The 24533-nt window shown below is 42.0% G+C and overlaps 1 protein-coding gene across 1 annotated transcript; it reads left to right on the forward strand.

Annotated features, from left to right (window-relative positions):
- The first annotated feature begins 432 nt into the window (after window positions 1–432).
- LOC130369789 (inactive dipeptidyl peptidase 10-like) lies at window positions 433–21418 on the forward strand. Its single transcript, XM_056575350.1, has 18 exons — window positions 433–773; window positions 2357–2454; window positions 2966–3089; window positions 3935–3973; window positions 5488–5595; window positions 8973–9064; window positions 9540–9587; window positions 9960–10081; window positions 12710–12754; window positions 14602–14700; window positions 14827–14896; window positions 15176–15370; window positions 15738–15792; window positions 16165–16264; window positions 16939–16997; window positions 17920–17992; window positions 18577–18650; window positions 19462–21418. Exons 1-18 carry the CDS (start codon window positions 591–593, stop codon window positions 19597–19599), a joined length of 1722 nt encoding a protein of 573 aa, XP_056431325.1. The 5' UTR covers window positions 433–590; the 3' UTR covers window positions 19600–21418.
- The last annotated feature ends 3115 nt before the right edge of the window (window positions 21419–24533 follow it).

Genomic DNA, 24533 nt, shown 5'->3' on the forward strand with positions numbered 1-24533 from the left:
TATTTGAATCAGATAAAAGCTACCGTATTTGTTGATCGTTTTGCGGGTAGTTCGATAGTGCTCTCTCGCCTTTGCTTTGATTATGAAGGGATTCCTGTTTTTCACCTGCCATACGACAACGTTGTTAACCCACCCACTCTTGAAAAAAATTAGCTATCCTACTTTTGTAGGCTTTAATTTTCGTGCGGTATAAGGTGACAGGTTCTCTATAAGATAAATATAAATATCTCCAAACTCCACGTCTGGTCGAGACATTGCCAACTTCAAAGCAATGAACACATCAGTGGGGGGGTGCTGTATATGGATCACAAGTTCCGAGTATGTTTATCTTTTCTTGATATCTAATTTGAACCTTTATGGTCTAAATAGTTGATTGATTGTAGTTTTGGAAATTTGGAAGGCTGCAATTCTCCTAGCTGGCCGCTGTTCATCGCCATTTTGTCGGCGACTGTTGCCCACCAGGTAGCCATGGTAGTCACGTGACTGCAAAGTATGAATTGAGAGTTGGGTGATTTAAAGAGGGATACACTGCTCGTCTCATTGAAAACGAATATTTCCGTCTTATCTTAATTATCCCCTTCCCCCCTGAAATGAACCCCCACTGCTCTGTGTCTGCAGAGGAGGTCCTCCAGACCCAAGTGGCCCACTGGTGGTCTCCAGACGGGGAGCGCCTTGCCTTCCTGGTCCTCAACGACAGCCTGGTGCCCAACATGGTGCTGCCACGCTTCACCGGCATGACCTACCCTAGAGGCAAGCAGTACCCCTACCCCAAGGTAAACACCCCCTTATCATTACTACCCATAGCACTGACCTACCCTAGGGGCTAGCAGTACCCCTACCCCAAGGTAAACACCCCCTTATCATTACTACCGCTAGCACTGGCATGACCTACCCTACATGCAAGCAGTACCCTTACCCCAAGATAAAAACACCCCCCTTATCATTACTACCGATAGCACTGATCTACCCTAGAGGCAAGCAGTAACCCTACACCAAGGTAGCACCCCCCCTTATCATTACATAGCACTGACCTAGCCTAGAGGCAAGCAGTACCCCTACCCCAAGGTAAACACCCCCCTTATCATTACTACTGATAGCACTGTCCTAGCCTAGGTGCAAGCAGTACCCATACCCCAAATAAACACCCTCCACTACGTAAACAACGATTAACCAGTATTAACAAGTATTATTACTACCGGTAGCACTGGCATGACCAAGCCTAGACTCCAATAATCCTGTGTTTTTAGCTAGATGTAAATTTGATCATTGATGAGTCAAATGCCCGTACTTGAATGAAGCTTCTATTCAACAGGTTGGTTTTGTGAAATTGAACATATCTTTTGTTCCAGAAGAGTTTATCAGAAGCGTCAGAATAACACCTCTGTAACAAAATGGAAATAACGGTCTAACAGTTTGTGTGGGAGACCAACAGAAGAAGAAGAGGTCAATCAGCGACCATAAGGGAGTGCTACCTGTATTTGTTAATAATACTTGTACACAATTAACTTAATACATTTGGCCTATACCCTGTGCATATTAATAAACAAAATAGTTAATAAACAAAATAATAAATCTTGTTTATTTTTACGGTGGAATACTTTACCTTAGCTTAGACCCTTTTACCCCCTTACACAACATTTTGTAGCCTAATTTTAAGTCACACACACGCACTTCACTATGGTCATTAAAAACACCTGTCCCATTAGCACTGCAAGGTCATTTATCTCCCTGCCCTCTAACTCAGACCCTCTGCCCTCATGCGCCTCCACACCGCTAACAACAGAACAACATATGGTGTCCGTGTATCACCACTGACACACTAAGGAAGAAACCCCATCATGGGGTTTTAGAAGTGATATATTTGACACCCTTTTCAGGTTTTAATTTTTTTAAGGGCAGCTTGATCAATTCAGATTCACTGATAAGCATATATGAATAATTAGAACCTTTCTCAGAAGGTAAACTCTTTTTGTGTATTCTTGCTAATAGCTCATTCATTCGTAACTACTTACTTTGTACACTGCAGTTTGACAGATTATCCGTTTAGTCAGATGCTGTAATAGATGTCATTCATTTAGGAGGAGCTAAGGCTAAACATCCTTCTCAGCGAGGCCTACAGGTAGACTACAGACATTTGGGATCGAACCCAGAACCATTTCAATGGGAGTCAAACAGCCGAACCAGTAGGGACTATCCTGCTGACTAATAGCTTCTATATCAACTTTTACCCTCCATTTTTACGGGTGACAGGACACATTTAAATGTTCTCTTTCCCTTGGCTGCATGAACCCAGCTCTCAGTTTGATGGAGATTGGGCTGTTCTTCAAGTGTGTGTGTCACGTGTCTGTGTGTTCAGGCGGGCCAGGCCAACCCCCAGGTGAAGCTGTACGTGGTCAACCTGTACGGCCCCACCCACACCCAGGAGCTCACCCCCCCAGACAGCCTCAAACTCCGGTGAGCGGAGGAGGCCGCCAAGGCCGGCTAAACACCCATATTGAATGTATTTGTTGAAGGTGGTCGTTGAGTTTCAGTTGGTTTGTTTGGGTGTATTTGGTTGTTTTTGTCTGTGTTGTCATGGCTGTGTTGTCATGGCCTGCACTGTAGTGACCATATCCTTGAGTTAAGCTGAGGATCACAATAGGGTCAATTTAACACAACATCCTGTTCCTGGTATCACTATGTACCATTAAATACCAAGAAAATAAAAGCAAAGGAAGAGAAGGACGTGAGGATAAGGCTGAATGTATGAATCCTGTATTATTACAATTATTATGATCAGATTATTATTATCAAGCAAGAGGAATTTGGAATTATTTCCACTTTTTGTTTATTGAGGCGTCTTGCCTGCCTTTTGTTAGCAAAACGGCATCAAAATGATATTAAACGTGTCTTGGATCTTTATTTTGTAAAATGGAGCACTACGTTACCTTGGCAATGTGTTGGGGTTGTGCATGTGTCGTTAAAGGGAGCACTACGTTACCATGGTGAAATGGATCAGTAAGACCAAGACGTGTGTGCGGTGGTTGAACCGAGCCCAGAACATCTCCATCCTCACCGTGTGTGATACCACGACAGGTGCCTGCGTCAAGGTAAGCCTGTTCCCACCTCCTGCTCCCTGTGTGTGTGCGTGTGTGTGGGCTTGCATGTCTGCGTTTTGCATGTGTGTTTTTTCTATGCTATGGAATGGATTGGAATCCATGGAATTTTGTGTGTGTGTGGTTACATTGGTAAAGTTTATAAATGTCTGTTTAAATAATTCATACACACTACATACACACACTAAGTTAGTAGTCTTTGATGAATCTCTCCTCATCTCATGTAAGTATTGTAGATGAGAAGGACTTGGCAGTGGCAAGCTCACACTGCAAGGCTTTTCATCTGAACAAAATCCGGTCCAAGAAGAGCTGTTCACATCTAACAACTGTCAGATGATTTAAAATGTTGCTGTGCTGTACGCACAGCAACCTTTTAAATTATTCTGACGTACCTTATTCTGCTAATTTGGGCTGTATGCCCACAATACGTCAGAAAGTTACCAGGGTTCTCAAATCCCAAAAATCAATGACAATTGGTGCACAGTTGCCTAGGCTAAATGTGGCTGTGTGAGCCCATATCAAACCTTTGGCTCCAAGGTTAACCTTTGGCTCCAAACCCAAGGACAGGCAAAGCCCAAACAAGGGGTGCCCAGGTGAGGCAGCTTATCACTGGTCTGGACTCCAATGCCAAGACTCCTCTCAAACCTAGACTGTCTGTCCTTTCTGTTCATTTGAAAAAACACAGGGAATGGATGCAATTTGAAAAGGATTTGTGGTCCACAATATAAATGCAAATCTCCAGGGTGTTGGTTTGCTTGAGTTAATGTTTTTTGTTAGATTTTGAGGAAAACCTGTTACTAAATAAAACTATTCTTTCTTATTTTGTCTTTACGTATCAGAGACATGAGGAGAGTTCTGAGCTCTGGCTTTCCAAGCAGGTAAGATAACTGGTCTTCTCATCCAATGCTCATCTCCCTTCTCTTCATTCTCTTCTCCACTTACGCTACTCCTCTCATCTAAACTTCTATTCCAACTATTGTCTCTCAAATACTTGTCAATAAAGACACATCGTAGCCGTTGTTATGTAACAAAGCAAATGTATATATATGAATGTATATCTAACTAAAGATAAAGTACATACTCAAGAAAAAACCATGACTGTGGATAATAGCTTATAGAATAACCAGTAAATTACATCACTGAAGAATTTGCTAAAGGTATTTTTTAATCACGTTTTGTTTATGCGAATTACACAAGTCCCGACTACATGCCCAAGCCGAAGATTCATCTCCGTTTTAATCAATTGCTTATTCGATAATTACTTGACCTGTCCATAAAATAATATAATTGTATTAAACACCCAAGGAATCATTCATTGAAGAAAATGTATTTATTTCTCCTTGTGCGGCCGAATGTCTTTCATCCTCTTTCACTTGAAAAAAAAAAAAATTAATAAGACATTCTTGTTAAAATTTGAAGGCTCACCTGAATACACTGTTCTCTGTGGGGTTTGCCGGTTGCGGTAAATCGTTCCGCCGGTAGAATTTAAATGAAGCGAGTGCTGTACCGCTGACCCAGATATACGACTCCTGCATCACTCTCTCTGCTTGTAGAGGGAGTTTAATAGGCCAACCAGAATCAGAACAAGATGTATCACATGAAGCCACTCATATCCAAACAGTATACAGGCTGTGTAATGTGTACTGTAGGCACAGCAGAATCAAGCAAAATGGCTTCATCTGGATGTAAGCTCTGTCTAGCATGAGATCATCATGAAATCATACATTCTGCCGGTTTTCCAAATGTTGAAGTTTCACTACAGTATATGTCACTGTACTGACACAAGTTAACACTGATGATGTGAACTGATATATAATACTGATATTTGGAATTCATTTGGAATGATATATTGGAATCACACATGGAAATTATTCAGAGGGTTTCCTTAACATATTTTGGAAGGTTTTCTGAACAATTTCTTGAGGTCTTCCAGAATATTCAAGACCAGCATTGACCAACTATCAACCAGCATTGAAACACATAGTTTTAATTACATAGGACCACAGTCAAGTTTCATTGACCTCCTCTCCTACGTCATCGCCCTCCCCCATATTGGCTCCTGTCTCAGAGCCACGTGTGGCTTGACATTGCCTGTCCTCAAATGAGTAATCAACTTTAGGGGATAGTTATCAAAAGGAGAATACATAAACGCCTCTGAACGCAGTGGTATAAACCTAAAACCAATAAGTGCAATAAGCCGGTGACACATCAGCAGACCCCTTTAGATTAACGGCTATGATTGGCTCAACCTGGGCCTGGTGTTGCTAGAGATCTGTCTGAAAGGGTGGGGGTCCAGTGAATATGAGAGAGTAAATAAAACATGAGCTTGCAGAACCATGGGGTTCCTAGGCCTAGAGAAGAAGGTGGTGATGGATATTCTCCTGTCCTATAGAATCAGGAGCCGGTCTTCTCCAGAGACGCCAGCCGCTTCTTTCTCACCGTTCCTGTAAAGCAGGGAGGGCGCGGAGAGTTCCACCACATCGCCATGTTCACCACACAGGTAACTATTCTGTACTTATCTAGCACAGGTAACTATACTGCCTGTGTTAATGCAGCACAGGTAACTATACTGCTTGTGTTAATACAGCACAGGTAACTATGCTGGCTTTATTTGTATACAGGTAATAATACAGGTTACACCGGCAATAATCCCTTACTTTATTAAAATAGCACAAGTAAATATTCAGATGTTATGGCCTTGCCACAGGTAAATATTAAGCCATATTGATGCCGCAAATAATTGGGTGAATTATGAAATCATTATCGAATACTCCTAAATCAATGAATGAATTAACCAATCATAGAAATTAATCCACTTCGTTTTGAGCTCAATCCAGCCCTCTTCTTCACCCTCTGAGCACTGCTCCAGAGTCTGTCCCTGCTCATTAGAGTCGGCTGCTCCCTGATCTATTTTACAGTTCTGATCACCACGGTAACAGCACAGCTCTGGCAGTGTGTGATCTTTCAGCTCCTGAAAGCAGTGGAAACCATGAGCTCATCAATGACAAAACTCCTGCTTTGTAAGAAACCAGAGGAAAAACAACAAACAAACCCACAAACAAAAGACATCAAGCTCAAACCAGGGACCTACAACTAACCATTTCCAAGGAAAGGAGGTTGAAAAGCCACAAACACAGCGCCCCTGGAATTTATTACCAACTGAACCCAAATGAACACGATTTATTCAGTACAACTTTGGTAAAATGGTATCGCTGCTGTTTCTCTAGCTTATTAGACCTCTCAGAGATTATTTACTTGGTCGTTCATTTCTTAAATTGGAAATGGAAATTTACAATGAATGATCAAAAAATGCAATCTACTGATCTGTTTAACCATAGATTGTGTAAACCAAAATGTTCCCCCGGGGCACGCAAAGTTATCAAATCCTCATTACGTTTCTCATGATTTGCACACATGGTTTGGTTAATGAAATACAGTAACATAATTCAAAGTCTTCGGACACTTACTAAGCACTATACACAGTTATTGATCTGCGTATTCTAATTATGTTAAATAATGTGTAAAGTCATTTTCAAAATCGTATCATAGAAAATAGGCTTAGTTCTGGCCCTTCCACTTGTTACATGTTATCCATGACTTCTGTTCTATTGGAGGACGTGTGGAGCTCTGTCTGGGCAGCGGTTGAGAGAAAGATGAGCCTTTCGGACACTTATAGTACAACACCACTGTGTATGTAGATGGTGAAGCTCCGTCTGAGCAGCAATTTATTTAATGCCCGTGTCCAGGTGAGGTTTAGGCTTCCCGGACATATTTTTTTAACATTGTTTTTAATGGCTAGGTCCCGGCTACAGCTTGCTAATTTTTGTATTTGTCTGATAAAAACTTCAGGTCAAGTTTCTTCCTTAACGAGGGCCAGATCCCAGCCGGATTCACGTCTATGTTGAAGCTTAAACATGGAGCAATTCTTTACGAAAGACCAGCAAAAGAGGATGTATTTGCTGCATTAGTTTCCCGCTTCAATAAAGATGCAGTGAGCACCATGTATATGCAGCTCCGGGAAGAATATCATTTTTCAGTGGAATTACAACAATTTAAACATAACAACATATGAAAAATGTAGGTAGGGACATTTTAATATATACTTCACAGTTAACTCCAAATCCTGCTTCAGTCGAACGCGCGCCTTGTTTGGGAACTTGCGCCTTATCCACAGCACCTGACAGGCCGGTAGCACCACCTTGACCTAGGCAGCCCTTCACCTAGACCACTAGACCAAGCATCTGTATGCTTTGAACCTGTAACGAGGGAATGAATACAAATCAAATGGATGATTATTAAAATTAGTATTAAATTGCCGAAAAAACATATAATACAGGAGTTTAAGTAAATGCTGATTGAGCCTAAGCCCTTGTATTTGAAGTATTATGAATACTCCAAACTGGGTGACTTTGGAGTATGAAAGAGAAATCTTTGAGATGCCACCTATAAAGAAGAACGTATCAGTTACATCGAGAAGTAACACTAGGTTGAGAGAATTTACAGCAATGTCAGTGGAAAAACACCATGACAGAAGCAACGACAGAGCAGTACCTGTGTCAAACATTTATCCCTACAGTCAGGTCGGCCGGTCACACAGTAACAAACAGTCAGACCAATCAGTCAGGTCTATAGGTAAAACAGTAACAATCAGTCAGACCTCCAGTCAGGTCTGTAGGTCACACAGTAACAAACAGTCAGACCTACAGTCAGGTCTATAGGTAAAACAGTAACAATCAGTCAGACCTCCAGTCAGGTCTGTAGGTCACACAGTAACAAACAGTCAGACCTACAGTCAGGTCTATAGGTAAAACAGTAACAATCAGTCAGACCTCCAGTCAGGTCTGTAGGTCACACAGTAACAAACAGTCAGAAGTCCAGTCAGGAGCCTAGGTCCCACAGTAACAGTCAGACTTCCAGTCAGGTCTGTAGGTCACACAGTAACAAACACAGTAACAGTCAGCCTTACAGTAAGGTCTGCATATAGGCAGTGTTGGGAAGGATACTTTTGTTATGTATCCAGTTACAGAATACAGATATATACATGCCCAAAAATGTAATATGTAACGTATTCCGTTTCATCACTCAATCTGAGTATTGTATTCTAAATTCTTGGATTACTTCCACATTGAATTGCATATTATAAGTGCAGGAATGCGGTGTCAAATCCTGCTTACTAAACAGGCCTGTTCTGGTGTGTTCTTCTGTTCAAACTGGCTGAATGTGTTAGGCACAACTCTCCCTGAAAGTGCACTATTATATATAATTTGCAGTAGTGGAACAAAGACTAGGGTAGAGAGAGAGAAGAGAGAGAGAGAGAGAGAAGATCGGTCAATCATTGAATCATTAAATGCATCGGCATTTTTATGTTTGTTTTCCAGCATACGTTTTATTTGTAATACCCCGACGGTCTGACAATTTGCAGCTAGCCTTGGAGTTACCGCTAATCAAACGATAATTCCCATTATGCGCGCGGCTGAGCGGGTGTCTGTTACGTCCAAAGAGGCATATGCTTTGTAGAACTGGATCGGACCGTGGTGCGTTCGCTTTCACATCTCAAGTGAACCGTACCAGGGTTCGTTTGGAAGCGAACCAAGACCAGCTGTTCAGGGAGGTGTCGGTCGGCTGATTTGGTTCACATCAAAGTGAGGCGGTTGCATTCACGCCAACGCAAACGTACCGAACCAAGGGACCAAATTAGTTTAGTGCGTACTAAATGCTGTTGGTGTGAAAGCACGAATAAACTTCTGAAACAAAAGTATCGTCATGTAATCCATTGATATACACATGTATTCCGTTACTCCCCAACACTGTATATAGGTCACACAGTCAGATCTGTATTCATCTTACCTTGCTTATCTTGCTTCCCATTCCTCCCAGTTCAGAACAGACCAGAACGAGGTTCGTCACCTGACCTCGGGCAACTGGGAGGTGACCAAGATCGTGGCGTATGATGAAGACAACGACAACCTGTAAGTGCTGCCCACCGAGGGGTCGCAGGGACGTAACTGCTCAACCATTATGGTCATCCCTAGCCATGTCAGGGGGTGCTAGTGGTGAGGGTGGAGCGTTAGGGTGGAGGGTTAGGGTTAGGGTGAGGGTTAGGGTTGAGGGATGAGTGTTAAGGGTGAGGATTAGGGGTGAGGGTTAGGGGTTAGGGTTGGGGGTTAGAGGTGTTGGTTGAGGGTAAGGGTTGAGGGTTAAGGGTGTGGGTTGAGGGTTAGGGATGAGGGTTGACGGTTAGTGGTGTGCGTGTGGGATGAGCTTTGCAGGTGAAGGTACTGGGTTTGAACCTGCTAATGTCCTAAACCTGCAGGCGTCCTTGACCAAGATTCCTAACGCCTAACTGATAATTATCGGAACTTGATATAAGTATAACTTGGTTAAAATATTCTGCTCAAAAATAGTAATGGTATTAGTTGACATGGTTGTTTTTGTATTGTTCAGTTACTTTCTCAGTACAGAAGGATCGCCACGACGACGTCAGCTGTTCAGGTGAGTTGATCTATATTATTTTGTAGTTTTGGTGTGCGATTCAGATAATTCTGTCGGTTGTCAAAACAGCAGTACTTTAAATGTCATTCTATTACCACTGCCATATATTATTGTTTTAATTGCACCATGTTCTCACAAGGCTTTGATAGATTTCATGAATTTATCTTTTGCTAAATGCAAGAATGGATATTACAGTTTAACCATAATGTGTGAGCGGATAACATTTGCACATTAGAGGATATACACTATATTGTATTATATTATTTGCATATTATTTTGCCCTTCAATGACTAAATGCTATAAATATATTATGTAAGGAACTTTCTCCATTGTTCTCTGACTTCATGCTCTTATTTTCTCTGTCTGTCACAGTGTGAAAACCGTGGGCCTGTTCCCGAGACACTGCCTCACGTGCGAGCTCAACAAAGCCCACTGCCTGTACTTCGAGGCGGACATCAGCCCCACCAACCAGCACATCATCCTTCACTGTAAAGGTCAGCTCCCTCCACTCTGCACGTTCTGTCTGTACGCTGTGTTCTCTAATGGGGTGCGGCAGTAAAGGACCCCTCGTTTAAGGTCATAACCACAGTATAATTGCTCATTAACGTGGGAATCAATTAGCAACAGTGGATGAAAGGACTTCGTTTAAATACAGTGTGTGTGTTCATTAACAGCAAATTAAAACCTATCACTTTGAGTAATTGCTGTGTGTGTTGATAGTCGAAACCTGTGGCAGTTCATTATATAACTGTTATCTACATGTGTGGCAGAGAGTTAAGTCCCTCTGCATTTGCGAATGCTTTAGAGAGAGAAATAAACGTGATATTATTTGTTGTTTTAATGATTAACTAATAATCTAAACCGCATTTTCATTCTGCCCACTACCTAAACTCAATTATTGAGGAGTTGAAGTCATTGAGTCAATGTTCTTTGTGCAACCCTTAATCACATTACAGTCTCGTTAGGGGCCGTATACCACGGCCCCTGACCCCAAGCCCTTTGAAGGCCAACAACAAAACAACTAAAGGGAAGGAGCCCTGAGAAACCATTCCCCATGACCCACACCATGATCATACTAATGATCAACAAACACTTTAGTTGGATGGCACAACCCATCAAATTAGGATACTGTTGTTTTTTTCTTGTTTGTTTGTAATTCAGTGAACCGTTCAGTTTCATTTCCCCACCGCAGACAGAACAATGTGAGAGTTGCCGGGGGGCTGCCTGTTCTAATCCGTCAGCCGCCCTGCGTTCAAACCCCAAGCTCTCATTCACTCCAAACGAGGAGCACAGAATTAGAGCAATTAGCCAGTGGAGTGTGTATAAACGCTTCACGTTAGCCCGATTGTTCTGTGAGCACCATATTAAAAACAAAGCGAGGACACTGTTGTTTATTATTTCAATTTACTCCTGCCATGAAAACGCTCCATGCTCGGGTGCGTGTGGACTTTGGAGCTGTGATTTATTAGACTGACATGCTGGCGGCGGAGGCGATGCGTGCAAGCGATAAAAATCAATCTAGAAAGAGCCGCTCCAAAAGTGTACATCATTGTTTCATCAACCAGACAGTTCTCATCATCAAGTCCAAATCAGGCTTTTAATGTGGTAAATGAAATGCCATGCGGAACTTATCCAAGCTGATATTCATAATGGCTATAAGGGAGGACTAATCTAAAGCGAGAATGCAGTCTTTAAACGAGTGAAACCATCAGTTAAAGCTCATCAGAAAACATTCTGTGTTTATTGTTTTTTGTGGTGAGGTGCAGAGCATGGCACACAATAATCTGCAAGTGATCATCTGAAATAAAGTTACAGCATTGTGAACTTTGCTCTTTGTTGTTTCAAATCATGCTACTAAATGGAAATGGGATAGTGGATGACGTTTGATATCCCCCCACCACAGAAACACACATACACACAGAAACACACACACACACACACACACACACACACACACACACACACACACACACACACACACACACACACACACACACACTACACACATTTAAAGCTCTTTGAGTGCTCAGAAAATGTCACTGTGTGAATAGGTTATTTAAAATGGGATTGCATTGCAATCACGATGAAACGTTTAGTTTTATTTAATTTAATGATGGCTTGTTCGACTTCATAAAAACGTAGATAAAGGCTGAGTGCCACGGATGGGAGCGGTCCGCCAGAGTCTGACACCAGAAGCAGAGGGGCTTGACAACCCTCTCCTGACGCTAGTGATTGGAGAGGACAAGCAGAGAGAGCCCAGGGCTTCGGGCTGTGTGTTCTCACAAGCTGAGAGCTGTGTGTCTGTATGTGTGTGTGGGACTGTGACTGATCTGTACTTTTGTGTTTGTGAGAGGGTTCTAGTCAATATCTGTTTTCTCTTATGTATGTGGGATTTGTACGTGTGTTAGCGAGACAGTGTGTCTGTGTGGGTGTATGCATCTGTGTATGTGTGCGATATTGTAGTAGAATGTTTATGTGCATTGTGCATATGTCTCAGTCCCTGTGTGTGTGTTTAGGTGCGTGTGTGTGTGTGTATATATATGTGTGTGTGTGTGTGTATATGTGTGTGTGTGTTTGTGCATGTGTGTGTATGTGTGTTGTGTGTGTGTATATCTGTGTGTGTATGTGAGATTGTGAAAATGGGTGGTAGGGTAGACGTGTGACCATGTGAATGCCATGGAGCCAAGCTATTCTTACCCCCCCCCCCCCCTCATCGTATTAACCTCTCCCTGGGTACCTGACTGGCTCTGCTGAATGGAATTGACTTAATTTGACAGCACAGGGCTATTTCACAAGCAGCAAGGCTAACCTTTCACCCCCCCTGGCTAGCATAGGTAAGTGGTAGAGGTGACAAGCAGTGACAGAGACAGAGGAGAAGCAGGTTGCCATGACATGCTCTGTGTGTCCACATCATCGGAGTTGACTAGAACCCGGGGTCCTGCATAAGCATCTTCCACACAAACATACTAGTCTTTATAGGGTGACCATGTGTTCATTCTGTGAGTTCAGTCTTCGGGATATTCACGCGAGTACAGTTGCATTTGGACTGGATTCTTTGACGGGAAGTGATGAATAATGATGAATGACTTGAATGACATGTGTCTTGTTTTCTCCACCCACAGGTCCAGGAGTTCCTACTGTGATCCTACACAACCTCCATAATGCCAGTAAGGATCTCAATATTCTATTAATGGAATATAATATAATGGCAATGCTAACTTCTTGAAGCATAACAAGTAGCTGACTTATCAGGAACTGTCTGTGAGTAGTTTATTTACATACACCAGGTGTAGTCTCCCGAACCAAACCCCTACCTGCTCCTTAATGGCCTGTCTCTGTGGTCACTTGAACACCCCTACCTGCTCCTTAATGGCCTGTATCTGTGGTCACTTGAACACCCCTACCTGCTTCTTAGATGACCTGTGTCAGTAGTCACTGTCTAACCTTACCTACTACTTAATGACCTGTCTCTGTAATTAGTGTCTAACCCCTACCTGCTCTTTGTGGCCTGTCTCTGTAGTTACTGTCTAACCCCTACCTGCTCCATAAAGATGCTTCTCTTTATACAATGTCTAACTCCTACCTGCTCCTTAATGACCTGTCTCTGTAGTTACTGTCTTACCCCTATCAAATCCTCAATGACCTTTTTTCTAACCTCACTTTCCTTAAAGTGGCAACCTCAACGTTCTCAAACGCTTTTCATTAAATGCCATTGTATCACTTTCTGTCGCAGACTGAGGTGACACACTGGTGATAAATCTATGGTGCACCGTTCAAATCTTGCACTATGACTATTAAGAGTATTAATAACCTAAGGCAACTTCCCCGGCATTGCAGTTAGAAGCAGCACACTGTAAGCGATGCATAGAGGTTGTAGCACGGCGGCATACTATTGTTTAACTGAACCTGAGAGGCAGAGTAATGCACAGTGTTCCCATGGGTTGGGCTGGGGGTGGGGGTTGAACGCCTGGATGTGGGAGCATCCATCTCCATTCATCCGCCTCAGCAGGGCTAAATCACATACGACAGGGAACTTTTAACACAAATTTTATTTTGCACCTAAGTTCACACACACTCTTTCAATTTAGCACTTTCTCATAGGGATAATTGCACACACACACACACATACCTTTCCCTCAATTTACCTTATTCCCTTACTTACAACCACACTCCCAGACACATGCACATGCACACTAGAATACTTCCCCATCAATTCACCTCTCCCTCAATCTCTTTACCTCTCCCTCTCCCTTCCTCTCCTTCCCTCTCTCATTCTCTCTCTTCTTCTTTCTCGCTTCTTCCCTCTCCCTCTCCCTCTCTTCCGCCTACTTTCTGCCACACGGTAAACCCCACACCTCCTCATACAGAACTCCTGTACGTCTGTCAATAATATGCTGCGAGAAGCCCCCAGCTGGGCTCCAGGGTAGAGATGCCAGTGAGGGTATGTGCCGTAGGGGTGCTTGGATAGATGGACCCCTGCCTCCACAGCAGGGGTCCATGGAGTGTGCGTCGCCTCGTAATGAGCCAGCCATTGATTTCTGGGGCTTTCCCATTAGAAGTACTGGATGACATCCATGTTGTTCCCATGGCAGGAATAGAAGCGATGGGCCGAATCGTCAACTTATTGTGATCTGGGAAGAACATGAGCACGTAGTTTAAGAAATTCATGTTTGTTTTTTGATTGTGTGCTACAGCCACTCAGTACAATTAGACAAGGGTTTTCATGCCAATTCAAGGTTTTAGGCTTGAGAGATTTGATCATTCGGTTTTAAAAGCAGAAGAAAATATTGTTTGGTGAACAGTATTTGGTAATCCAAATGTATTTGTCAAATTGGGTCAGTCGAGAAACCATGAAATCCATATTATTAACAATGTGAGCCTTCAATCCATAGATTAAAGTTATTCATTAAATTGTTCCTTTAAACTTTGCCAACAAGAAAACATGTCTTTCTCAAGTATTTTGGCCCCTCCAGTCTTGATGAAGGCCTCTCTCTCCCTCTCCTTGTCCCCATAGATTACTACATCCTAGAGAACAACTCCCAGCTAAAGGCAGCGTTGAAATCCAAGAGGATCCTACTGACAGACTTCCGGACAGTACAGATTGAACATTTTGGTAAGAATCAACTTTCTCTATTCTGTGTTTTATCTAATATTGAATTAGAGAAATCACTAGAGAAAGATATTATTCTGAAGGAAATCCTGCTAATTATTTGTTTGTTTTCTATGTTATTTACTCCAGATTTACCTTTGAAGATCTCCTACCCCCCAGACTTCTCTGAATCCCGTCACTACGGTCTACTTTTACTGATGTATGTATCTTATAATAAATACAATTTTAAGCAGTTATTTTTATTACTTTATACAATTTTAAGCAGTTATTTCTATTACTTTGTTCTATTCTATTAATTGGGGTTTGTGGGGGGCTGTTTAAGTATTGCTTCCACAAAAACAAATCAGGATAAAATTAACAAATTCTCCTTGCTGAGAGCTAATCTGCAAATCTTTCCAAGTTATCAAATCTCTATTTTCTTGGCTTTCCATATTTTCTTAAATAAATATATATTTTTGTGTCATGTCTCACTGTTTAGCGACGGCTCCCCCGGTGGCCAGTCGGTGAATGACCGCTTCTTTCTGGACTGGGACTCAGCGCTGGTGAGCTCGGAAAACATCATCGTGGCCCGTCTAGACGGGCGGGGCAGTGGCTTCCAGGGCCAGAGGGTCCTCCATGAGCTGCACCAGCGCCTGGGGACCGTGGACGTCCAGGACCAGATCGCAGCAGTAGAGTACGTGCTGGTGTCTCTATTGTCGCGTTTACATTTAAATATTTTCAAAGAATTACTTTTTTTATTTGACTTTTTTATTATTCTAATTCCATCATTCAAATGTTCCTAATGGTGTATACCTCACAGTATACCTCAAAAGTGAGGTTTGTACTACTTGAGAGTGGCACAATTACTAACTTTATTTTGAAAAGATCAAATTAAGACAATGAAATTATGATAAATATGGCCATAAATATTCATTTAGTGGTTTTGTAAAGATAAAAATATGAAATACTGAATAACTGAATCAAATAATGTGATTTGAAATGTGTTCCTGTGTTTTGTTCTTGGTCTACTTTTAATCAGCATTAATTTTTACTATTTGCAGATATATGATGAAACTCCAATATATTGATCGAACGAGGATAGCAGTATGTGGAAGGGTAAGATGTCTTTGTCGGGAGCATTTCAACTTGATCAAGATATACTGATTATATTTTTAGATTCGATATACTATATTATTTTATCAACTCTATCCATCGAAACAAAATAAATAATAAAAATTGGTGTACGTTCTGTAATTGTTAGAGTTCATTTAAATTTGAGGTGCATTTGACCACCTTTTGGACATCAACAGGTCTGAATGGTCGCTTGATTAATAAATACATTTTCTGACTGATTAATGGATTTCATTCATAAGTTTGGATAAAGCATATTTCAGTCGATTCATTAAGTTGATTCATTCATTGATTGAAGGATTTTTGGGTGACCTTTGGTGTGGAACGATGACCAGGTTGATTCTTTATGGTTGCTAGGGTTACGGGGCCTACCTGGCGTTAATGATGCTGAAGTCTACTGACGGTCTGTTTAAATGTGCCTGTGCCATCTCCCCGGTCACAGACTGGACATTATACGGTGGGTAGAATGTGTTGTGCTTTAATAATGTGTTGATTCTTCAGTTAAACTTCATTGTACAAACTGAAAATAAAGAAATAACCTGGAGAGACAACATTGCATTTCATCTGCTGTTGGCACTGAGGGGAAATTATTAAATGTGCCCTTGTATTAAGCATTAAAACCCTGTATCACTGAAATAAGTCTTGTGGGATGCAGTCATTGCAGACACACCGTAGGAACCGTAAAGAAAGTAATCTTTCAAATACATGATATGTTAGGATCCGGGCCAGTTGGAGCATTGACTGGGTCAATAAATACATGCTTGGGTCCTTTGTATTCCATTTAAAGCATTCTGTTTCTTGAAACAGAGATCTATAGGGCAACACAGCACAAATGACATTTATTTTAGCTTTGGAATAGATTAGTCATATCAAAAACGCAAAAGAGCAAAACACCAGACACTGCTCTTGTGCAGTGTAGACATGATTTGACATCAAGGTTTATTCCGTCTCTTACACTTTATGTTGGGTGTGAAAGCTGAAAAAAATACATAAACATTTATCAACAGAAAGGGGCGCTGGTGAAATGGTTTTAATTAGGAGGTGAAAGGGATTCCCCACGGTTGTGGCAGTCAGTTGTTAGCTGTTTAGAGGGAGTGTGTGCTCCTAATGTATCCCTTCTCATTTGTACAGCATCAGCCTTCTCAGAGCGATATCTGGGAACACCACTATGGGATGACAGCAGATATCAGGTACATGTTTGTGTTCTCTTCTTTTCCCGCCCCCGCTCACTCGTTTGCCGTCAATCTTGCTTAGCGTCTCTGAAAGCTCCATAGATACTAGCGGCATCACCGCTGGAAAGCTTCCCTGCGCCGTAGCATAACAGCGCTGTCGCTATCAAAGTGGAAGTCAGTAAGGAAGTCAAAGATGTCATGTCAGGTTTTTTTTTAAATATAAAAGCAGTCTTTTCACTTAACACGCTGGCGCCTGCTATGCGCGGTGGGGGTAGGACGGTGGCGGCGTGCTGGTGTCCTGTCATGGGCTGTCGAGAAGCTCATCCACAGACGAGGAGATGATGTTCAGCGACCACACCTTGTTATTTTACCCATACACCAGATAGAGAGAGGTGCAAGACCACTTTCCACAGTCACACAAAGAGACAGCCTTGAGTGGAGGGTGATTTAGTTTGTTGGTTCACAGTTTTTAATTGGATTAAATTGGCTTCACACAACGAGTTCAGCTGCTGCACTTATATTTTGATACCTTTATAAAGCTCCATGCTATTTGATTATTATTTAACTTTAGTTTTGTTTCATCCATACGCCCTTTATATTAATAAAATACTCTCTGTGTGTGTTAATGCCTGCATGTGCAACAGATTTTTTTATGGGTGAAAATGTGACTACAGGTCTTTATATGCATTGCAGTAAAAATGTGTGAAGTAGCAAGGTTTTTAATGATTCATTTTTTATTGTATTTTTGTTTGTTTGTTGCATATTTTCCTGGTGGATTATTCTACCCTCACCTTGTTATGTCTGATTCCACCTGGTGGATTAATCGTCTATCACCTTTATATGCCTGATTCCACCTGGTGGATTAAACTGGTATGACCTTGTTATGTCTGATTTAACATGATGGATTAATCGTCTATCACCTTGTTATGTCTGATTCCAGTTCTCCAGCGCGCTCCAAAACGCTCAGGCCTTCCGGGAGCAGACACTGATGCTGGTGCATGGCACGGCGGATGGTAAGGGGGGAGAGAGAGAGAGAGAGAGAGAGAGAGAGAGAGAGAGAGAGAGAGAGAGAGAGAGAGAGAGAGAGAGAGAGAGAGAGAGAGAGAGAGAGAGAGAGAGAGAGAGAGAGAGAGAGAGAGAGAGAGAGAGAGAGAGAGAGAGAGAGAGAGAGAGAGAGAGAGAGAGAGAGAGAGAGAGAGAGAGAGAGAGAGAGAGAGAGAGAGAGAGAGAGAGAGAGAGAGAGAGACGGCAGATGAAAATAAGTAGTTGAATGGAAAGAAAGAGAAAGAAATAAGAAAGTCAAAATAGCGTGTAAGCAGCCCATCAGAGCATAACTAGGAATGTAGCCTGAGTAAGCAATGAGGCCAACTCCTTTAATCAAAAGATGAAAGAGAAAGTGGATCCCTGAGTTTCTCAACCCTGGTATTCACGAGGACAAAGAGGCAAATCAGCAGAGAATCAGGTGCAGCTGGACGCAAGGTGTTTTCCGGTCTCTGCTCTGTTCCCTGTGATTGCTCCTTCCTCTTGCTGCTGGAACTCAGGCCCGATCATGCTGACACTTGTTTTTTATTCTTCTTCCCCTTATCTTTGATGGCAGCCAATGTTCACTTCCAGCACACTGCTGAGCTAATCAAGAACCTGGTGAAAGTTGGAGCGAATTACACAATGCAGGCACGTACCAAAAACACCCTGTACACCTGAGGAGCTCGTTATATGGTGTACCGTCCCGCTGTACACATGGGGACCTGTATACCCACATACTATACACACGTGCATGTACCTTACAAACAAAGTACACATGCCAGGACCTCGCTGAGGGGGATATTGAGATACTGTTCATGTTAAGACTAAGCTGTATGGTAGGAAGATGTACTATAGGCATGAGGACCTATGTGTTATGGTTGACTGTTACACAATGCACCTTAGGGCCTAGGCATATGGTTTACTGTAACAATTTATAGTAAGGACCTAGGCATATGGTTTACTGTAACAATTTATAGTAAGGACCTAGGCATATGGTTTACTGTAACAATTTATAGTAAGGACCTAGGCATATGGTTTACTGAAGTACTTTACGCATGAGGACCTGAGCATGTGCTTTACTGTTACACTTTATACATGAGGACCTAGGCATATTGTTTACTGAAATACTTTAAACATGAGGACCTAGGCATATGGTTACAATATACACATAATGATGATACCAAAATACATGTGAGGACCTATGTGTCTGGTATACTGATTTATTATTCATGTGAGGACCTAGGTTTCTAGTATACTGATATACTGTTCATGTGAGGACCTAGGTGTCTGGTATACTGTTCATTTTAGGACCTAGGTTTCTGGTATACTTATACATGTCCTGGGTGTCTGTGATTTTCGAGATGTCACACATTTTAACTCAATCCTTTGTGGATTGCTAAATCAAACAAACATTTCCACAAAATACAACCAATCATCTTAAATTGTTTTTTCCTGCCAGATCTACCCGGATGAGGGTCACTTCCTGTCTCGACAGAGCCGCCAGCACCTCTCTGCCACCCTGACAAGTTTCTACAGGGAATGCCTACAGGAACAGATTCTACCGCTCAGCGAGGAAGAGGAGGAGGAGGAGGAGTAGGCGAGTGTCATATTGGGGTCAGACCTTTTTGACATGGCGCCATCTGCTATGTAGAATCTGGCTAAAGAACCCGCTGACGAGGAGCTGTTTGGCGTTTGGAACAAGTGTTCATCTAGAAGTGGACACCAAGAGCAGTCTCGGCTCGGAAATGTGTGTATGGTGCGCGAGGGAGTGTGTGTGTATGCACGTTTGTGCACATCTGTGTGAGTGTGTCTGTGACCACTGTTCTGGCGTGAGGAACGCGGCTTGTGTGAGTGGGTACGGTTGTGTATTATCGTTTCGAATAGATCCCTAAAAGGACACCTGTTGACTACAACGAACAGCCAGGACAAAGTAACTCAATCCCCAGCCCCAAAACTCCACCTCCTCCGACACCACCTCCACTTCCCCCACCTCCCCAAACACCACCCCTAACACAACCCCCAACCCAACCTCCACAGCTCCGCAACACCACCCCAACCTCCACACAACACCACCCCCGGCTGCCCCAACACCCACCCCCGGCTACCCCAACACCACTTCCAGCTCCCCCAACACCACCCCCAGCTCCCCCAAATACACCTACAGCTAGTGTCTTCTCACTAGAAACCCTGGAATCCTGCGATCATCTCTGGGGAAAGCACGGGGGGCTGTCCTCATTCCCATCTGTACAGCACGCATTTCTATTTATTTTTTCACCCGCTGGTTGTCTTTGCAGCAGCGAAAAATTGTAAGGAGGTGGATGTCTAATATCCACACACAGAGGACGCCAGCCCCTTCTTCATTACCTCTTCACTGAGCTCTGCTACTGAAGTTCAGCACAAATGGTTCAAGGGTGAGTTCACCTCCGATCCTGAGACTGAGCTCTGCTACTGAAGTTAACAGAAGTGATTCACTGGTGAGTTCACCACCGAGCCTCTCTACTGAGCTCTGCTACTGAATTTAACACAAGTGATACACTGGTGAGTTCACCACAGAGCCTCTCTACTGAACTCTGCTCCTGAATTTAACACTAGTGATTCACTGGTGAGTTCACCACCAAGCCTCTCCACGACAAAGTGCAATTCCTGCCCGCGTCCTCCACCATAACTCCATATCTACGCTTCATTTATTTCTTTCAGGTAACACTTTAGTGAAAAAAAGGATCTTCTGTGGACATGTACAATGCCTTATAAGGTTCGATAAACTCTACGATTATGTGCTTGGACTTCAACATCTACGGTTGGTTAATGCCTGTCTGTGGAAACTCAGGTCCTGCACTAACACCATCGCACCGTACTGATTTTGTTCTCAGAAATGGCTGACTACGTCAAGCGGTAGAGACGTGGAGCGCAACGTGATGGATTATTTTAGAAGATGGCTGCCTTGGTTTGGTATTGATTTAAGCAGAAAATATGTCCCTCTTGATATACCGTGTCATTTCCCAATATTAGCGCTCTAGTTAAAGTGAGATATCTGACAATGAAGTGAGATCCCATTTTTTTATTGCAAAAAAAACGTAATTAAACATAGGTATATATACCTTTATCAGAAAACAAAATTAAACTAGTTTTGTAGTCTCAAGTGAAATAGCCCGACTCCCAACCCAATGGTGTTTGCCCCTTGATGATAAATGGTGATCAATAGAAAAAGCTTTGTTTTGTTCAGGTGGTTGTTTTTTCCCGGTGTGTAACCTAAAGGTGTGTGCATGTCTACGCAGGAGAACGTGAAAAGGTGTTGCCACGTTTTGTACAGTACAATGCAAGAGTGTGTACATACATCTATTTTTGAGACCGCTGTGAACTCTGGGCGGAGCGGGCGGGTCCAGGCGGAAGTCTTGTACAGTACGTGTTCTTTTTCCCCGTCCTGTTTATCTTAGGATGGATTTTGTAATGCTTGTTCTCGTTAGATTTTCGTTGTTTTTAAAAAAGGGGGGGGGGGGGGGGGGGGGTTGCGACCTTGGGACAGGCGGGCGGGGGGGGTATTGTGATTGTCCTCTGGTGATGATTATGAATAAAATAAAACGCCAAAAATTTTGAAGCAAATGCCATTGTGTGTTTTTTTGCAGAGGCAGGGACAAATCATTGACTTCCTTTATTTAATCATTGGGCCGAAAGGGGTTTAGTGATCCTATATCCGTTTTTTATCCATTTCGTCTTTGCCATGAGATGGACCTTTGGTTTTAGAGTGTTTGGTCCTGGGTTTACACAGGATGCCAGCTGAGAACATTTTTATCTCTCTATGCGTGAGTGAATTAAAGGGCATCTTGTGGAATTTTTTTATTTTGCATTCAAACAAATGCTCTCTAGCGCCTCGCTTTTCCAAATGAGCGTTGCTACCTTGTTGCAACTACGGTTGGCGGTATGTGCCAAGAAGCTATGATAACATGTCATCCAATACTACCTCATAGAGTTTTCTTTCGGGTGATATTTCATACAAACTTCAAACTGCATTGAATCATTAGTGCGACCATGTATGAGTCATTACTCCTCTAACAAGATAGTAAATGATGTTGCCATGTTAAATTGTTTTTTATTGCTCATATTACTATGTCATAGTCTAGGCTATAGCATCAACGAACGAACACAAACACACATTTTTTTACTAGTGCTTATATTGCTCTACAACGCATGAACTATGTTTTAATTGGTAGTGATACATTCTTTATTCGTTTATCTTTCTATGTACATATCAGAGATCATCATTATCAGGTGATTCAACGGTAGGTAGAGGAGGACAGCTTCCCTGATGTTTACCCTTGTTTTTTTAATTTGCCGATCAAGTTGCCTTTTTAATTCCCGTTTTGATTTTTCGCTGACGAGGATTCCTCCTCCTGTGGCGTGGCACAAATATGATCTTGCATTATGAACAAAAGTGCAATGCAGCCTTTCAAATTTGCCGGGGCAGTGAAAAGCGCGTCTTGCTGAGCTGCTGCTACGTTTCAGTCACGCTTGCTCTGAGCGAAATCGAGTGTAGCCTGCTAGTACCACCACGTATTGCTTTATGTCCCTCTCGGAGATTCCTAGACCCTGAACGACATGGAAGCCTCCTTAGGAATTACCAGTTCAATGTTAATACAGATAAAAAATTCTTCCCTCAGGAGGATAAGTCAGATTATTGGCAGTGAATGTATGAATGAAGACATTGATTTAAGCAAATACATTACATAAAACGCTAAACATTGTCCCTTTAATGGACTGAATAGCGTAGCATAGCGTGAGAAACCATACATTAATCCTTGTTGGCACTGATCACAACCATCAACAATGCTTATTTTCATGAAAGGGTAAAAAATAGTTATTTTAATATGTACAGTGCAGAGATAAAAGTGTCTCAAAGTAGTTACCATCATTACTTCAGAATACCCTGCAATGCCATAGCTTAAAGGTGTGTATAATACAACCATACATATATAAAACTATATTCACTTAGTTCCCTGATCATTACACAAGCTGTTTGTGGGGAATAGGAGCTACTATAAGACAACATTTCACAGTATTGACTCCAGCATATTGATTAAGTCATGTTCATGTGATGTCAGAGGTTAAAACAGTGTGCTGGATGAGAACGTGACATGCTATCCTCAGGTGACATCTGATAATAGTAACACAAAAATACTTATAGTATTTAGTTTCAAAAGAAGACAAATTAGGCTTTGAAAAAAATAATTGCTTTAAAGTCTTGGAAAAATCTCTGTGCACCTGGGCGAGTTCCCCCACCCCCACCCCTTCCCCTACCTGCTCCATAATGACCAGTATCCACTGTCCAACCCCTACCTGCTCCTTTATGCTGTGTCTGTGTTTCCACTGTCTAACCCCTACCTGCTCCTTAATGACCTGGCTCACTATTCACTGTCTAACCCCTACCGGCCCCATAATGACCTGTCTCTGTATTCACTGTCAAACCCATACATGCTCCTCAATGACCTGTCTCTGCAATCATTATCTAACCCCTACCTGCTTCTTAATGACCTGTCTCAGTAGACACTGGCTAACCCCTACCGGCTCCTGACCTGTCTCAGTATGGACATGTATATCAGGCAATGAACTACAAGGGCCTGAAGGAGAACTAAAGGGACATTTCAAATGATATAAAGGCACCTGGAAAGTGTGTTTGGATATATGGATGCAGACATTGACCCTAACCCTGTGTTATCACATTAATATTTGCAATTAGTCAATTAAAGTAGTCCAAAAATAACTATCATCTCAAAATGAAAAATAATTACATAACTGTTAAACTGTCAACTCCCAACCTGGTCTCACAGGAATCCGTGAAATGACCAAAGACGCTTAACTCAAAATCCGTGGTGGCCTCACGGAATCACTTAAATTGTCTGTGATATGCCAACGGAATTTGCTCCAATGCAAATTAACGACACTCGTGGCACACACACAGATCCCCGTCTCAAAGACTGAGTCAACCTGGTCTCACAGGGATCCGTGAAATTACCATAGCCTATATATATATGAAATTATGAAATTCATATTGACAGTATGGCACTATATCCCTGTTCTCGCCCATGCACCCATCTTGAATTTAATAGACCATTTTCGTTGCTTCCAGGAGGTCTGGAGGTCTCCGGATATAATAAAGAAATAAAAAAACATCTATATATATATATATATATATATATATATATATATATATATATATATATATATATATATATATATATATTTATATACCTATTTACATGCATATTTATATTTATTTATTATATACTGAGACCACCAGACCTCCTCGAAGCAACGAAAGCGGTCTATTAAATTCAAAAAGGGCTGGCGAGAATATGGATATAGTGCCATACCGTCTATATGAATTTCATTCATTTCAAAACGGATGGTCAATGGTCAGATACAGATCTCGGTATAACAATAATATATATTGATGTTACGAGATAGGATGTAATGATGACGCCAAGAAAATAAAGGCTACATGGTTATAATAATTTAAATATAATCCACTTAAATTAA

Source organism: Gadus chalcogrammus, chromosome 17 (assembly GCF_026213295.1).
Source record: "Gadus chalcogrammus isolate NIFS_2021 chromosome 17, NIFS_Gcha_1.0, whole genome shotgun sequence".
NCBI lineage: Eukaryota > Metazoa > Chordata > Actinopteri > Gadiformes > Gadidae > Gadus > Gadus chalcogrammus.